The sequence below is a fragment of the Lonchura striata genome, chromosome 1 (assembly GCF_046129695.1).
Source record: "Lonchura striata isolate bLonStr1 chromosome 1, bLonStr1.mat, whole genome shotgun sequence".
In the NCBI taxonomy this organism is placed as follows: domain Eukaryota; kingdom Metazoa; phylum Chordata; class Aves; order Passeriformes; family Estrildidae; genus Lonchura; species Lonchura striata.
Window position 1 is genome coordinate 150,449,455 of NC_134603.1, and position 19,022 is coordinate 150,468,476.

Consider the following 19,022-nt stretch of genomic DNA (forward strand, 5'->3'; position numbering starts at 1 on the left):
TTTCCAAATCAACATGTTGCAGAGGAAGAAGGGATAGAAAATGCTATAAAAGTTCTTAGATCTGGCTTTTCTTTTGACACTCTGTGAAATCAGATGATTTGGCACTTGTAACTGCTGTGGGTAAGAGGCGTTCATAAGAAATAAAATAAAATGTATATGTGGCAGTGGTGGGGGAGGCGTCTGTTCTGCAAACATCTGAGATGCTGGAAAACTTGTCCCCAGTGGGAAAGAGAAATTGCATAGCTGGCACTGAGGCTCGCTACTTATGCTTATGTGGCCATATTTAGAAAAGGATCAACACTAGGAACTGAATTATTAGAGAAGTGAGTGACTGGAGGGATTGAACATAAAGGAAATTATTTCTATCTCAGTTGTTTGTGTGAGTTGGGCCAGACGATGCTGTGGGAGGGCTGCGAACTGCAGACTCGCTGATTGTGCGGAGCAAATCTGGAGATGAGTTTGAGGAGGTCAAAGCTGGTTGGAGCTCAAGCTCCTCCCTGCCTGGGTTTGGAGGTGGCTGCCTGCAGGTAGAAGGTGAGCAGGAATGAAAACGACCCTCTTGACTTGGAAAAGCCTGGAAAGATTTGATGGAGCGAGATGCAGGCTCGCTGTGCTGTGTGTAGTGCTGTGGGAGGCTTCTGGTTTCAGTACATCTTGCAAACATTCGTGTGTGTAAGTAAAGCAAACAACAGCCAATTAAAAAAACCAACACCACGTTTCAAAGAAGTTGTATATATAAAAAAGAAGGATGTCTTATTAAAAAATACTTGTCAGTATAGCAGCACAGTTCATCACAGTTATTTGCATCTGTGTGGTTTTGTTGCAGAACAGCAGATAATCTAAATAAATCAATTAATTTGGGGTGGTGGGGATTAAAACAGCCCTTCTAAGGAGAGATACAGGAGGAATGCTTTCAAAGTTTTTAGGAGCAGTTAAATGACCTTTCCCCCCCTGCTTTTTTTTTTTTTTTTTTTTCCCCTTTAAGAAGTGGTTCTTTTTGTTCCAGTCATCAAGACTCATTTTTAAAGACTTATTTTTCTGGTTTTGGCAAAATAGTTGATCAGCGCGACTGGCAAGGAACTGCTGTGGAGCAACAAAGAATTTCTGTGTAGCTAAAATCTCTGTTTGAGGCCATCTTGGAGCCGTTTGTGAGCTAGAGTAGAAACTCTGTGTAAGAAAGGCCATTCAAGTTAAGCTGCACGTTTTCCTCCCCAAAATTAGCATAGCAGAATACTTCATTGCAGTGTTTAGAATACTTTGTACAAGAACTAACAGTAAGTTGAAGATCGCTAACTGAGGATCTGTATTGATGCCAACTGACTTTTTTTTTTTTTTTAATGAAAGCTTTGTATACATAACAGGATGAGTCATCACTGGAGAGTTCTGAAAGTGTTTGGCATCCCGAAGAATCCTTTTGTGTGTCTCTGCCGCACAAAATGAGTATTTTTGTCATGAAACTCTGCCTTAAGAAGTACTGCAATAACTGCAAGCTTTAGGGGGAGGTTTTCTAATGTGGCTTTACTTTCTATTATTGTTTTAAAAATATTTTGGTATTCTTAGATCTTCCTGAATAATAGGATGGAAAATTCTAAATACTTTGTTGGCTATTATTTTTTTTTCTGTGATACAGCTTCAGACATACCTCTATTATAAATTTGTTTTTAAAAGTGTATAATAGGAGTTTACTGTTTTCCTTAGATTTAATGCAAGTATTAAAAATCAGATTGTGGGAGAATACTGTTAACTCATTTTGATTTATTCAAACAGGGTACCTGTAGTAAACTGATAGTAGCTGCTTATCTGAGTCACATTTATTTTATGTACATTTTCTTTTGATACATTTGTCACATTGAAGAACTGGTTGGCCTTGGTAGTTTTTGTTATGTCTCTTTGAAATGAGTTTCTTACAAAGTTAGAATTTTTTTTTTTCTTATGTGGGTTAAGAACATCAGTTGCTGCACTTGCTCAGAGCAACTCTGATAAAAAGAAAACCTTTCTTACTGAGGTGTTGGTAACTTATGTGTCAGATCACCATTGTATATGTACCATGATTTTCCTGATGATGTGAAACCTGGTTCCTGTAGTCTTCCAAGTGTGTAGAAGGCAGCAGAGATGGAATTCTGCAGCTGCTGCAATAAGGTCGCAAATTTTATCCGAGCTGTTTAGGAGTGAATGACGTTTTTCAGAGATTTTTTTCACCCTGCCATTCATTCTTCAGCAGTTTGTTTTCTAAGATGTGCTGTCACTAATATTAAAAATCAAATCCATTGATGGATTCTTCCAAGGTTTGTTGTAGTGATGGTATATTTATTAGCTAGTAAGTTCAGCACTTTTAATTTTTATTATTTTTTTGACTGAACCCGAATATAAAATTCATAGCCAAGGAAGCTTGAAAGAACACAATTCTTCAGAAGAAGAATTCATAAAGAAGTCATAAGAATTTGTAGGATTTCATTAAAAAAAGCTTTCATAATAGTTTAGAATTATATAGGCTTTTCATCCAAGTGCTCTGAATTATGCTGGTAACAGAATGCATAAAAACCAAAGGGCTTTCAGACAGTCCTTGATGAACTACACAGGTTAATTACTCAGCCCTGCATGTGCAGGTGTGATGGTTTTGAGTCAGGCTCTCAGACATATATATTTTTATTTTAATGTGCACATCCAAGGCTAAGCATTTAAACAGGATTGCATTTGACTTACAAGAGGAAGAACAGAAATGTATTCAGCTAATAAAGTTTCTATTTGGTGACATTTTGTATTAAGCTTAGCCATTAGTTAAGTGGCATTGCTAAGAGATTCTGTTTAGTGGTAGAACACTTTGGCAGTGTTGTTGTTTTGTTTTGTTTGTTAAGCTGAAGTTCTTATGCTGTACATTACCAATTTATATTCTGTAAGAAATTAAGTGTTGGGGTGTGCTAATGTGGGGTGTGTCTAATGAGACTCATGCCCACGTTTATTTTGGTTTTCCAATGGAAGCTAAACCTCAACTTCTGATCTCATTTTTGGAAGAAAGAAACCCTCAACATATCTGCAGATTGGGATGTAGAATTGGCTGTAAGAAAAAAAGGTGGTAGGGTGTGTCTGTATATAGAGAAAGTGAAATTTTTGGTGTTACTATTAATTTCATTTTCCTGGCATCTTCTCAGAGCTTTCATTGGAAGGATCTCTACTTCAAAATACTGTACTTTTTCCAACAAAACATTATTTCCAGCTGTTTAGATAAGGAAAGTTTCCCTTAGGGACCCTGAACCAAGCATGTTACCTTTACTGTAGGATCCAGATGCAAAGAAGAAAACCAATATTTGTCCCTTTATCAGATGACTTTATGTTATTGTTCTGGAGCTAATGGGGCCTGGAATTTCTGGGAGTCTTTATTTAGTCTTTATAATTTTTACCTTTGAGGTTGACATTTCCTTTTGCTGTGGTATAGATTTAAATTTATAAACTTGTGCTTTTATCACTTTATAGTGATAAAATTCTCTGTAGTTTAGAGAATTCTTGATACTACACCTTGCAAAATTTTAACCTGTTGAAATAATTTGAGATTTAAAATGGTTCAGTTATGCAGGAAAAAAGACAGGTTTGGTATAGTATTAGCGTCTTTATCATGTCAGTAACGTAGTAAACAATTAAATATCTCCTATTGTGCCAACATCTGCTTTACTTGTCAGTAAACCAAACCTTTCACAAGTCAAGGCATGCACACTCGTGAAATTTAATTTTTACAATTAAACACTCAAAACTGCCCTAATACTTTTCAGAAGCTGAGATCCAGGAAGCCAGCTTTGTGTTACCTTCGTGAGAATTCTGTGTGTGGGGGGGAAGTCTAAATACAACAAAAAAAATAGATAAAAAATAGGTTGCTTAACATAACAGCTGTCTCAAGGATTCATGTTGTGATGTGTTAGCGCTGAGCTTTTAAAGGTAATAAAATAAGGGAAAATAAGGGTTAATAATTCATTTTACTCATGGTACTTGCAGCACAGTTTACAAAATGATAGGTGCAGATATTCTGTAAATGTTTGGTGGAAATTTGTAATGAAAAATCAATACAAATTGAGCTGCAATTCCAGCGTGTTTGAAATTGCTTGTATCCAAGAAACAAGGAGTGAAACCCATTGGAAGGGTGGGAGCCTTGTGGAAATAGTAAAAGGCAGACTTAGGGATTAGTGTTGGGTTCTGCCTTGCTGTAAATGAGCTGGAAAAAGGTGGGAGCAGCGAGTTAATGGTATTGATGGACAGTGTGGAGGTAAATGGATTTGTCAACACAAAGAGAGAGAAAATGGAGAAGGACACGAGGTAGGAATATACGAAACAGGGAAGAAGGAGGTTTCCCCCAGCCTGCTGTAAGAGATGAAACAACCACCATCGATTGAGTCAGCTGGCATTGATGGGTTTTCCATCTCACTGATGAGAGTGAGAATCTCCCAGTAAAATAGTGCTGAAAGGGCAGGGCAGATAAACGAATGGGTTTTTAAAATCATATTTTAATTACTTCAAATACACGATTTTGCAATTACACTGTGTTGAGATAATAAGAGGCATGTCCAGAGCACAGTGCTGCTTTGAGACAGCAGTTGAGGTTTAAACACCTGAGTTTAAATGCATCGTGGGGAAAACGGTGTTGCTGGTAAAATACAGTAGTTAAGAATGAAGCACATTTAAAACTAGCAACTTTCTATTTCTGTGTATAAAATATTAAACCTGATTTATCTTGTGGATGGTGGATAATGTAACAGTAGGCAGAGATTTTTTTTCTCTTTTTTAGAAACTTTGAAAACAAAGTTATACTCAGAAAAAAGGGGGCAATTTTATAAAATCATGTTTTCTAGTGATAGTATCTGTAGTCCACAGCGGATGAAAACATGTAATAACTATTACCATCCTAAATAAAGAAATAAAATTACCCACTCTTGAACCATCCCATATGTAACTTCAGCTGCTCTGCAGACACAAACATCGAGACTAGACTAGCAGCATTTACCAGCTGTGTGTAAGAGCTACACTGCACGTAAAGGGATTTCACATTTTATTATGTGGGAGGGATGATGTCAGTTTGGTTGATTATGCCCCTTTCAAGCTGCTGTGATAATTACCTGCTTGTTACCAGAAGTGTCGAACCCATTTTCAGTTCTTGTTTGCTTTTGCTGTCATGCCCTAATTGCTACATAATTTTGTCCCTGCCAATTACTACCTTGGAGTTGAATTTTACAGTGAAAAAGTTGTAAGAAGCAATAAAGTAATTGTTTTTTAGATCTTGTAATTTCAGTAGAATATTTTATTATGCTACAACGTATATTGAAATACATACTGCTCACTTCTGTGAGATAGTGAAATCCCATAGTTCCCACTGAAATGATGACAGTGTGGAAGGCATGACTTTCAGGCTTAGGGATACTTTTTGTTTTAGAAATAAATATATTTACTGCGTTCTTTAGAGGTGGGAACTCTTAGGTTTGATGGGCTTTTTTTATTCTTTCCCTTCCTTTTCATCCTTTTATCCACTTTGTGAGTTTTACAAGTTTCCTTTGATGTAGGTATTAGGTCATCTGATGTGGTCCTTTATCCATCATTTTCTATGAAGATGTAATGTAAATGGATTTCTTTAAAAGGTGCTGGGCTTAACAGTGTTTTATACTCTGATTAAAACTATTTGTTTGAATTATTCAGTGGAATAAAGCCTGCAGTAATTGGTTTAAGGGCTGGCTGACCAAGCACTTTGTTGTCTTTGGGAACTGTCATCGCTTTGCTTTGGGTTTTTTGGGTGGTCCTCCAGCAGTGAAGTCTGGTATTAGTCAGTATTAATAACAATTACTGCTGTTCAAATCTGGATATGGAATGACATGGATGAGCACAGGGAAGAGGCAGAAGAGCAGTTAAACAAAATGCTCTTCAGAATAAGGAGAGGGGACAGTGTTGCCATGTAGAGATTCAGGGTTGGGGTTACAGTCCAGAAAGGAGCATTTCTGGCGAGGATTTGAAGTGTGGGATGTTTGTGGCTGTGCACTGAAGCACTGTTTATCACAGAGATTGTGAGATTTGCTGCTGCCATTTCAATGTGATTCAGATATCCACAACTGAAAGACCGAAATACTGGCAAAACATCATGAAATGGACCAGGGATTGTAGAAAGCTTGGAGAAAATTGCTTTGGGGAGGAAGGTAGAGATGCTCAGTCTGTTTGGTTATGGGAGTGGGGGATTTAAACCCTGAAAACAAGTAGTTGTTACAGAACAGTGAATGATATCTCTAGCAGAGAAAATACTAAGTTCTTAAGAGATCCCTAATGGAAAAGGGACAAGAACCAGTGGCTTGAAAGCTGAAACCAGAGAAGTTCACAAAGGAAATGAGCATGAATTCAGAAGGAGGAACAAATGACAAAGGGAATGGCAAAGTGTGTGGCTTTCTGAAAGACGGGCTTCAATCAATTACGGTTATTGAGTGATAGTTATGGATATTGGGCTCGTTTGGATAATGATTCTGGCATTGTGTCCAGTGAATCTGTGCGCAGTCAGACTTCTGTTCTGACAGCACTCCCTGTAGCAGCTTTTCCAGGGATGGTGTAATGAATGTTGAGCACCTTTGTGGTTGAAGATTCTTTTCAAACGTTATCTTTAATACATTGATTGCAAAAGACAAATGATTTCTAAGGTTCCGAGGGCAAGGCGTACCTCAATTGTAGTTCTTTTTGTTAGCGTAAAGGCTTTCAGGTACTTCAAGGAGAAATTTCAGTGTGCAAAAATACAGTAAAAAAAAAAATATGCAGAATACTCTTTAAGAAAAAAAGAATTATTTTAACACTGAAATTTGTCTGGCTGTGAGCTAGGAACTGCTCTGTCCTGTCGTGACACCAAGGCACTACTTGGATAAATATGAGTAGCTTTAGGGCCATTAAGTTTCACGTATATGCTTCCCTGTTTGTGGCATCTTCACAACTGGTTGCCAGTATAGCCCTTTCAGAGCTGCTCTGCCAGCTTTTTATACCTGAAAGTACTTCTGAAACGTTTGATTAAGATAATTTTTAAGGCTCCATGGTGTGGTCTGGTGAGTAGAACTGAATTTTCATGCTGTAAATGTTAATTAGAAGCATATGTGTATATGTAAAAAGCAAGCTGAAATAAAAGTATAAATATCTAAGAAGCTGTCACTCCAGAAGGTCTGTGCTCAGAAAAGATTAGGTAAATATCCAAATAGTCCCATTATAAATCAGCTGCAGTATCATTTCTGATTATTTCCATTACTTTTTTTCCGGTGGTTTGCAAAAAAAAGAATAAAAAATAGGAAGCAAAGGGATTCAGATGATGATTCCAAATCCTTTTAGACAGCGTTACTTGCACTGTCACTAAAAGAAGCTCCACTAGCTTTATTTTCTCTCCTCCTTCTCCAGTAACCCTTTCCTGCCACTGCTCTCTCCCTGACTGCTTCATGAGCCTCTAATGAATGAAGCAAACTGATGGGGATGAAAACTATCCTTTTTGAATTTGGGTGTAAATGAAATCAGTGTTCATTCAACTTAGTATCATTTGTAAATTGCCAGGTCTGCACGTTTGCGTCTTAAACATTTTTGTGTTTTCCTCCACAGTGAACTTAGATTTTTGAGAATTAGTTTCCTATTGCATCAAAAACCACATTTTAATGTTTAAACTGAGTATATTTGTGGAACTGGGGAGAAGTTGCAGAACTTGAGGACCTTGTGCAAGTAAATGGGCAGTAAATGGAATGAGCTTGCAGCCTTGTGTCCTTGGATGGTGGCCTGGAAGGAACTTGACCTGGAGGTATCAGTTGGTCCTCTTGGATGACTTCCATTGTAGTAGTTGCTCTAGCAGGGTTCTCTGGGGACGTGCCCCTCTCATGTGACACAGAGACAATTTTGTTTATAACTCTGACCTGTATCATATGACGTAGCCGAGCCGTAGATCACTCTCGTGCTGGCAGTTCTGACACAGCCTGATCCCTGCTCAGGCTGGGGAAGGGTGGAAATGTGAAGGTGATCATCAGGTAGAAGAAATCCTCTGACACCAAGTGCTGGGAAGCCCATCCTTTTCTTAACTTCACTTTTTTAAAGATTTTCTTTAAGATCATACTAAAGAAATGAGGAGCTAAGACTTGAAAAAAAGAATTAACCTGCCCAATAATTTAAAAAAGTAGCATTAATTAATATATTTCATATTAAAGGGCTGAAGTCTGGCATGGAGAAAAAATATACAAAGCAGCTTGGTATAGTTGGTCCCAAATAAAATTAAGTTAAATTTTGAGGATGTTGGTGAACAGCAATGATCATTGTCCCAAATAATAATGGTAATTTAACAGTCCTTTGAAAAAAAGTTTAAAAGTTCTCTATTATAATTACTTGGAGCTATTTGTAAGCTATCTGTAATTATCAGAAGGCAAATTTATGTCTTCAGTTTGCAAGACTCTTCTGCAGGGATGAAAAAAAGGTTTAGGCACATTATTGTTAGCAGAATTTCTGACAAAAGTTTTAGTATTTCTACCTCATCAACACCTCTAGAGATTGGTATGCCAGTTTATACAGAAGCTTTTAGAGGTGTTTGAAAATCTGTATTACTTGTGCCTGTGCTATGGAGTGTTGCTTATTATGCTACTTATATTGTTGTTTATATTTCACAATAGTATTTCCAGACTTTTATTTACTCTGGTATAAAAATAGTTTCCATGATCTGGCTTTTAGGATTTACATCTAGTTTGAAAACAATTTTGTTAAAAGAAAAACAATTCATGTACATTATAAATATGCACTGACACCCATCTGATTTCATTGCCCATTTTCTTCTTCTATTTTTATTCTTCTGAGGTTTTCCAAGCCTTCTGACTAAGTTTTAATAGATTTTTAATTAGTGAGCAGATCTTGTGTCTTTTCCCTTTGGCTTTCCTAGATTTAGCAGTTTTATTGAAAGAGAAATATTTCATAATACTTGTTGACATTATCTGAAATAAAAATGCATTTCTTTATAAGGAGCACTAAGGGTGCTAACAGATGGAAAAGATACGTGGTGATATGACATTCATTTCTGTTGTGTTTTTTTCTTGTCTAAATCCATTTGAGATGGGTAATGACAAACTGTGGTTGACATGCAAGAACTGCTTTTCTTACATGCCATCAATTAATTTGAGTATTATAAAGAAAATTCTATCTAATGTATTCTAGGCCAGCATCTTGTATAAAAGCAGGTTATTTATAGCTCTTTGGGTACTGCCCTTCCTTTCATGTTCTGATCCTTCTAGTTGAAGCTTAAATGCTTGTTTAAGGTTAAATACACTGAGATTTTTGCCCTGGGGTTCTTCTTTGCTTTTTGTAAACATAATTTCAGGTGAAACTGGGTGGACAGATGCCTTTGTTGGGAAATCCTGTAACACATATCTGAGGAAGAGAAGAGTGTTGGGTTTTTTTGTTGTATTAGTGGCATCAGAAATATTTCAAAAACATAAGAAGGAATGGAGTTATTGTCCATGTAATCTACAGGAATACTTGTGTTTGCTGTGAAGTCTGAAGACATTAGTGAAAGTGATTTGAGACAGAAGATCCTGAGCTTTATTCGATGAGAAAGCATGAGATGTTCTGAGCTGACTGATGCATTTTGATAGATAAAAGATCTGGAAACCTCTCAAAATGATGTGTGCGGGTTAGTTTATCTAAAATATAAGATAGTTGAATATTTGCATCCTTTTTTGAGTGTCCAAGCTGAATTGATGATGAATAAAAGCAGTGGTTACAACACTGTATAATTAATGTATGCAGACTGTACTTGCTGGGTATAAAAACACATTTCTGAGTAAAAACTGTAGTATTTAGTATTAGGTTATTGGATTGTTTGTACACCTGCACTGTGTGTGGCTGAGTGACAGGGAGCACAGCCTTCACCTAGCACCTAAATATATCCAGTGAGGATATTTAACTTAAGGAGACAAATGCACTTTGCAAGAATCTTCATAATGTTCCTGTGATAAGACTCTGTCAGACTGCAAAGTTCCAAAAGGAAATCTTTGAAAATGACTTCTAATTAATGGTGCTAAAATTACAAAAATCTGTTCACAGAGACCAAAACTTCTACCAAGTTCCAAGTACTTGGCAGCTGTTTCTCATGCGTGATGACTCAGATCCGCTGAATTTTATGTACAGGATCTTGAAATCACCAGCAATGAGAATTACAGCCCTCACCATTGTGTTGCCACCTTTATTCAAAAGAGAGTAGCAGGCGAGCCCTGCAGCGTGTGAAAGAACGAGGAGCTGGATAATTCTTTAAAAAGACATGAGCTTGGTGCTGATGTGGGTAAGAAATTCTGGGCACCATAGCTGTTCACAAGATTGGAGGAGTTGGAACTTGGCATAGCCCGTCGTCATGGAGAAACAAGTCTTGTGTTCAGATGGAAGTGGATGCTTATGCTTCCCATCAGGAAAATGCAATGTTGGGTGCAGTAGCATATTTTGATGCAATTTTGTTGACTTAGAGGACAGAGGAATGTGGACAAGAGCAGTGGTTAATGGTGTGGGTTGAATTTGTCCCACATGAAAGTCTTGAAGAGGTTAGAAATTTGTGCTCTTGACAGTGCCAGTGGTCTCTCAGCTGTTCTGTTGCCATTTCATTCTCTTTGTTGAACATGTGAAAACAGTCAGTGGACTTGCTAAACATTATTTAGCAAATTTACCAAAGGACTTCACACTAGCCATTGTCTGGGGGAGTTACAAAGGCAGAGCCATTATCAAGTCTGGAGCCAGGTAGATAAACAGAACTTACTGGGTTTGGAAACTTGTAGGTGCCTCTACTTGGTAGCTCTTGGTACTCCCAAAAAATGGTCTTTAATTTGATTCTAGAAAAGGTTTTTAAAAATACTGCAAGTGCTGTAATTCTAGAATGTTGTTGTGCATCGTTATGTGAGTGAATGTGGCCAAGTGCATTGGTAACAAATATAGAAAGGATGTAGTTTATGCAAAGCTGCAGATATATAATGCATTGCAATTGCATCTGAAATTTTTTTGCCATTTTTTCTGAAAAGTGTATAATTGTTCAGGTCTGCACATAAAATATTTTGTGTTACGGAACTAAAACTATAAACAAGGCTATGTATCAGTGGGAATGTGGTTCTTGAGAAAGAAGAACCTGTAGCAGTTTCTGATGCTGTGCATTGCTGGGTTAATGTGACAGATAGTTGACTGAAGGCAATTTTCACTTACAGAATTTATAGATGTCTAAGCAGTCAGTTTGAAAAGTAAAAAAGAAAGCTAAAAGATCTGAAAGCCTTTTACATGATTTCTCACTCTGTTGTTGGAACTGTCTCCAAATCTGAAGTCCATACATGTAGATCAGGCAGCCTGGCTTCATACTTTGAACATCTAGCTCAGATTTTTTTATGTAATGGTATCACAAAAAAGTGTGCAGAAGTCCTTGCAATGTAGTAGTCTTATTGCCAATGTCTCAGGCCATAACTGCTTGTAGCAGAGCTATAACTTCATGGGTATTTTATGGGCTCATGTGAAAAATATATTATTTTATGTGCCTGCAACTGTTAATGGACTGGAAATCAGTGATACTGAATCTTCCTGGTTTGATCTTTGGCTGGTGTGACCCTCTGTGTCTCTTGCCAACCCACTGGGGATATTCTCAAATGGGTAACAAGTAGGGAAGAAGACTTCATGGTCTTGATGTTATTAGTAAAGCTCTGTTTCAGCTATGATAGCCTTCAATGACTTTATGTCTCAAATAGAGCATTTCCAGACTCAAACTAAACAACTGTAAATAGCATCAGGAATGAACAGAGAAACTACTGAATATGATGACTTTGTCCAGATCAGCCTCATCACTCAATAAGAGTGCAGCTTCAGCCTCCTGAATCTGGTGCCATCCACAGAACTGAGTTGAGATTAAGATTTTTCAACAGTGGGATGACATTCCTAATGCTCTTTGATTTAGGTAGATAGTCCTCTGATGAGTGCCTGCAGGCAGCACATCCTATTTGCCTTTTCTCAGTCTCCCATGGAAAGTAATTTTGCACCAATATGGGCCTAAGAATCCCCATGGTACCGGTAACTGTGTGATGATAATTGAAGTCAAAAATACAGATAAACCAAACTTCACATTTGCTCAAAAGTACTAAATTATTTGGTTTTTAAATCATTATAACTATGCAATGCAGATTCATTCTGCTCCTTCACTCCCAGCCTCTCAGGACAGCCTTGTTTCCTCAAGAGCTCTGCATGTACCTGTGGGTTTGCTTTGCATTTGCTTACCTTATGTCAACACTGACCGTACTCTGGAATGAAAGCAAAGATGCATCTATGGTATTTGGTACAAATAATCTTAAAAAGAATTCTATTTGCATTTCTTTGGGCAGTGTAGGAAGTCTTTGACAAACCTCACTGTTACGGGAGTACTGGAAAAGTTAAGCTGAGAATTGTCCAATGGAGGTTTTTTTTAGACTTTTTCTCAGACATCCTGATCTCAAAGGCTGTAATATATTTTTTCAGGTGTTTATTGCTTTCAATAGTAACTGCATAAAATATAGATGTGAAAAAGTTTCATCTCTGAAGATGTTTTAGCCTGAGTAAAGGAATAATGTTGAGTGACTGAATAATGTTTTTTAGATTGTTACTGGTTAGAGGTGTGAGATGGGAAGTTGCAATGTTTAAATATAAGTTGGGTCACTTCTCTTTGATGTATTATTTTATTTAAAGATTATTATGCTTTATAAATTAAAATTAGTAAGAAACACACTTGGTTTTGATTGTACCAGGAGACTAATAGGCAATATCAAGTGTATTTTTGATATGTTTTAGTAATGAAACTGAAGGTTGTGCAAGTTCTATGAAATTTTAATTGAAGTTTGGTTCAGCAGATGTTAAACAGAAAAGTTTTCACTTCTCTCTATTAGTAAATGATCAACTTTTTGTCACCTTTCACTTGTCATGTTCCTGTTGCACATATTTCCCATGTATCAGCATCCCTCAGTCTTTAGTGTACACATATATAACATAAGAAGTAAATACAAAGAAACTACATGTTTCATTCTTTTTTCTACCACGTATGAAAGAAAACACAGGGGAGAGTGAGGGCAAATGCAGAAAATATTTTCACCTGTTACTGATTGCTCAATTTAAAAATCCTGTGAAGAATCTTGTAAATCAGAATCAGTTTGAAGCTGGGGTCAATACAAGAGTTAATTTCCTATTTAAGTCTTGTTAATGTTTAGGGCTATTGAAGTTAATTCTAGCTATTCTTGCTTCCAGAGCTGTGCTCTTCATTTTATCCAGATTCGGATGTAGAATTTTCCCAACTCTTAGAAGTAATAAAGAGTAAAGTAGTGTTCAGAGAGGGGGAAAAAAACCCAAACAAACATTTTTTCTCATAGGTATTTCCATGAACTGATACTTGCTTGCTGTGCTTCTCTTTGCTTGGGGCTACCAGCTGAACCTTGAGTATTTTAGCCTCTATTTAAGCACAGTTAAACTTTCACAGCTGTATTTAGGACTCCACGGTTCAGTAGTAGTGTAGTGGGAGCATGTGGCTTTTGCGCACCTGTTAAAAAGATTCCTGAAAAGAGGGTAACAGCTTTCACTTGTGAAAGTGCCTGTGAACGTTAATTTGTGACTAGCCGTGCTGATGGCAGCACTAATTGAACCTTTTTATAAATCATTCCTGTACCATCTTCCAGCGTAAGGCTGTGGGCAGATGTTCATTTAACAAGACATCTGTGCTGGTTTAGGATGTTACTGTATCCCAGATGTTGCACTGCTTTTTAAGGCTATTAGCCCTATTTTATATATTTAGTACCATCAGTTTGCTCCATGGCTTGTAAAGCATACAGAAGAAGGTGGTTTCTTGTCTGAATGATGTAGAGGCTTCAGCATTTTGGAAAAAGGAGTCAACTCTTGAGTGGATCTTGTGTACCTGTTTTCATAAGCCTGGAACAAAATGCATGGGGTGAGTAGGGCTGTTCTGGTAGATAGAATTGAATGAGCTGTCACGTGGTTTTGTTGGTAGCAACTTAGAGAAGACTTACAGAAATTGGTGTCTGACAATAACTTCTGGGTAATCATAAACTAGGCCTGGCAGTGACAGGCATCTGAAGATAGTAGCTTTGTCATTTATTTCATGTGGTTCCAGGAAATGTTGGCCCATGGCCTTGTTCCTGATCACTTTGTGGAAATAAGGAGCAAGATCCAAGAGATACTTTTGACTTACATTGTGCTTGTCCAGTTGTGGAGCTATTGCTGTGACCTTTCAAAAAGCAACAAAACAAAACACCAAAAAAAAAACCCGAAACAACAAAACAAATAACCCAATCATGCAGAAAAGAGAAGAAAAGAAACAGTATCTCATTAATGTTAGGTGAATAAGAGACTTTTTCATTTTCTCCCATGCATTCAGCAGAAGCTGCTCTGGTACCTGGTGATCTCCCAGTGGTAGCCAAGTCCTCGGGGCTTTGAGACAGCCTCAGCAGGGCTTTCCCCCCGTGCAGAGGGAGAAATGCTCTGCTGAGCCCTGTGAAAGGTTTTTCTGGGCTTTTCTTCACCCTCAGGGCTAAATTTAATTAGTTGCTTACCCAGAGAAGAATTATGAGATTTTTGTTTACCGTGGTATATTTAAAGATGGAGATTAATGAAAGGCATTAGCTAAAAAAGCTAATTGATAAAAAATTTAGGAGTAGGTCACAAAGGATTTTGATAAATTACTCTATTTTATCGAAGTAGGAGTAAAATTATCGTGGAAGTAATTATATTCAACTGGAGTCCTGTACTAATAAAATCTAGTTTTGTCTTTGTTGTTGACTTTATTCCATAAAATACTGAACGTGCTTTAAACACTTCAAGAAGTTCTTTTTCTCTCAGCAGATGTGGGTTTTTTTTGAGCAGAAAGAGATGTGATCTTGATTTTTTTCCTTCTAAGTTGACCTCTGTTGTAGGGAAAAGGCAGGCGAGGAAGGCATGGCAGGGACCTTGGCAGCACTTCAGCCTGTGTACCAAGCTCCCTGCCTGCCCACTGACTAATATTTATTGTTTTCTGCCAGAGTCTGCATTGGTCAGGCTCTGCCTGTACATTTTGTTCTGGGGCTGTTGTGAGCTGTAGGAGACGTGGCTCATCTGTGTTCAATACTTCTGCCATCCCGAGCTGCTGGTGGTTCTGCAGGATGATGATGTAGTTACTCCTCCTGCTAAGGAAAGTTTGGGGTTGGGCTTCAAGATTTAGGGCACATCTGAGGTTGCAGTGTTCAATAGAGCAATTATGTTTCAGGACTGCCTGGTTTCATGTGGGTGAAGGGCAATAGTCATGGGCTGCTTCATAATTGTTTTAAGACTGTAAAAACTGGCCCTCAACACCATCTTTGCCCTGCTGCCTTCTCACGTCCTCCTTCAGGGGGATGAACTTGAAAAGAAACCAAGTCCCAGGCAAAGAATGGAGCACAGGCTGCTTTCCCCACTGTATTTAGGAGCAAGTGGAAATAAATATAGAGAAAAAAGTTAGCAGGGTTTGTCAGTGGAAAAATGCAGTGTTATGCAAACCAGCCAAAAGCTTTATGTATAAAACTATTAAATAAAATGTTTAAACTTAATGCGAATAACATGAAACAATCCATTCTTGTTACAAATGCTGGTTGTGGCGATTAGATGTGCTGTATGGCCTTCTCGTGGCATTTGCTTTGGAAACATTAAATTAGAGCTGTCAGTACAGTGTATATTTCACTGTTTTGTGATTTGAATTTTTTTTTTTTGCTCTAAGCCAAACATAAATTTGTAGGCTATAAAATCTCTTCTTATGATTGGGAAGTGAATGTAACCAGCAAAAATAAGTCAACAATACAATCTGCCATGTTTTCCAGTGTTTCTTCAGTTTTATTTAAAATCTGCACAACATTAAGAAGGCTTTTTGTAGAATATTTGGGGGAGGGGAATGGCAAGGAAACACCAGACGTGGTTATATCTTCTGCTGAAAGAAGCAATTATGTTTAATTAATCGAAACCTCTGCTTTTCCTTGGTGTTAAATAGGTTGCTAAAATACGATAGGGAGTTCAAGGCATGAATACTGCTCTTGTTTAAACAAAATGTTTAAAAAGACTTTGTGAGGTACTTTGGTGTTTAATACATGAACTGTAGTTCAACAGAAAATCTAAACTCATCTGTAAATTATTAAATAAACATAAACAATCATCATCTTCCACTATCCAGCAAGTTTTACCTCCAGGGTTGTGTTGGGGAATATTGAAAAGGAGTACCTGTGAAAAAGCAGAATTATAATTTATGTTTGTGATGGTTTCATAGTAATCCTTGTTTGGTATGGACTTGTAACTTTGCATTACAGGCAGGTAGTTGGTAGAAGAATAATTGGGATAGGATTTAGAAATAATCCCTGTCCTTAGCTGATTGTGTTCTCTAAAGCTTTTGAGTATTCCTGCACCAAGGGAAGTTTTTTCACTCACCTGCATTCCTGTTCTTTCCCTGGTGCTGGATGATGTGCTGGGATGTTGTGGAGAGCTGCAAGAAATTTAATACTTAAATGCTTTTGGCTTCTTTACCTGCTGCTTTGCTTTTCTAAGTGTTAGAGGAGTGTTACCCTGCTTGCTGTATCTCAGTCTTGCTGGAAGAGTCTGTTCTATCCAGTGGCTGTGATATTCCATTTGCTCTATTCCCTACTCTTTGTTACGAATGGGAATCCATCTGTGTGAGCATCTCAGATGCTGCTGCCAGTAGTGTTTGTGTCCTTGCATTTCCAAAACGTGTCCCCATTCAGGCCAGCTCACTGGGCACTGTACTCCTGGATGGGCTGATGCAGTGGCTGCAGGGAGGAGTGCAGGACAGTGTCTTCTGGTCACTGTGCAGTTTATTCTGGTTTGAATTTTTGTGAAACATGGGTTTTAAAGACCACACTGGGAGCTTGTGAAGTGGCAAATAAGTGAATGGGATTCTTCTGTCTCTCATAAGAAGGCTGTTATTTATTTTGTGTGTTCTGGGTGTGCTGTCATTGCTCATGGATAAGCAGGCAAGGGGAGCAATAACCTTGTAATTCCTGGGGTTCCCACTGTGCTCAGCATCATCCTGAACAAATATTATTGGGATACCAAGAAGAGTGCTCCTGTCCTTAATATCTTCTTGCTTTTCTCTTTCCCCCAGCTCCTTTGTAAATTGAGTGGGAGGTTTTCAGACTTTAGTTTGAGCCTCATTTTAATTCTTCTTTTCCCCCTTCACAGAGACTAAAATGGTCCCAACACAGTTGGAAGGGGTTGTCTTGTTGGTAGTCCAAGAGAGTCAATCCTCTTCTAGCAGGAGACCCACCTGCACAGACTCCAGAGATGGTTTCAGTTCTGCCCAGTTCTTTGATCTAAGAGAACCAAGGACATTGCATGGTAGTATTTCTTCTGTAGCTGATTTAGCAGATCCAGTCCTGCGGAAATAGTTTGGATAGACCAAAGTGCTATAACAGACTGTACAAAAAAAGGAAATGCTGGTTTTGGAATGATTTAATCGCTTCAGAAAAAAAAACCCAAAACCTTTTCTTCCCAATGCAGAACTAAACCCAAACCTTTCAGAGTGCTCTGTGAAAGAGGAACTGGAGGGGTTTTGTCTGGGGGGGCAGGCGGGGTGCCCGTGTGCTGGCCTGCGTGGCATCCCGATTCAAGGCATGTTGGTTGGGTGAATGGTTGCCTGGGAGCTCTGGACATTGGAACTGCTGAGATGCCCCAAACTGCTCAAAATTTGTGTACTTGGAATCAGAAGCTCCCAGGGTCTCCCAGGCTTTCCGTCAGCATGCCAGGCAGGTTGCCAAGTAGCCTGAAAATTTGGGAGGCGAGTTGCCAAGCTCTTGGCTCCCTTTCAAATGGGCTGCTGAACAGCTGGGAATCTGGATGCCTGGGCTTCTCAACAGCCCACCATGATAGTTACTGAAGAGCCAGGCAGGGAAAAAAGGCTGGAATTTGTGGCATAAACCTGTCTGCTTTCCATCAGACCTTGGTTGAAATTGAAACAAATCTGCCAGGTATTTTAGTTTTGACAGGCTGTCCTCACGTGATGACTTTTTTAATGTGGTGACATCTAGTCATCTCTCATAACATTTTACTTCATGTGTCAAAATATTGTTTCACTGAAAATAATGTGCGTTTCAGTTTCATTGCTTTAGCATCATTGTTATTCTATGGAAATCTCTTCCAAGGGTGCTCTGCGTGGATCAGTCTGTTTTATAGTAGCTATTGCCCAGATTTTGGATAGTGTTCTCTCTTACCTCTCTGTAGTTACATTTTACATGGAGCAGACAGGATGCTTGTATCAAAATATGGCTGAGTTAGTCTGTTGTTTGATCAGTAAAAATTCATTATTGTAGTTTTCTTGTAAGAAGAATCAAAGAAACTTAAGGGGAGCTGCTGATTCAGGTGTTCCTTACTGGGGACATAAATGGGGAAAAAGGGTAGGAAGCTTCCAGTTCATACAAGACTGAAATAATGAGTTAGCTTGAATGATTAATAATTAAGTGCTGGCATTCATCCCTTGAAATAAAGTGATTTAAATACTAATTTTACAAATGCTTTCAGTCTAAAAAGAGTTTTTCCTTCTTGTATTTGCAGGCCTCGGAGTAGAGGAAAAACTGCAGTGGAGGATGAAGACAGTATGGATGGTTTGGAGGCAGCAGAAACAGAAAACACTGTGGAAACAGGTACTGAGAATATAGTGCTATTGCATTCTGGGTTATTGCTTCTCTCTCAGAAATGCATTTAGTTATGCAGGACTTCGGTAGACAAGAAACAGTTCTTCCATTTTGTAGTATAAGATGTGCATTTGGACAAAATTAAAAGGAAAAAACCTTGGTATTTAAACCTATAGTAATTAAAAGTTATCATAGCTATTATTTTTAAATAGTGTAATGGGAATCTCTTTGTAGTGTACATATGTAGAGATTCTTTTCCTACTTTTGCAAGGCTAACAAAAATAAACACTCTGAAGTGGCAGCTGCTGTTTTTGGAATACCTGCCAAAATACACTACTACTTATTGACCTGTATCTTCAGCTAACTACAGTAGAC

The 19,022-nt window shown here is 38.1% G+C and overlaps 1 protein-coding gene across 11 annotated transcripts in view; it reads left to right on the plus strand.

Annotated features, from left to right (window-relative positions):
* KMT2C (lysine methyltransferase 2C) overlaps positions 1-19,022 on the plus strand; it is a 189,860-nt gene that overhangs the window by 27,713 nt on the left and 143,125 nt on the right. For all 11 annotated transcript variants that reach the window (XM_021555310.3, XM_021555312.3, XM_021555311.3 and 8 more), the window contains one exon: positions 18,568-18,656. In XM_021555310.3, the coding sequence (XP_021410985.2) occupies positions 18,568-18,656 (89 nt within the window). The remainder of the gene's footprint in view (positions 1-18,567; positions 18,657-19,022) is intronic.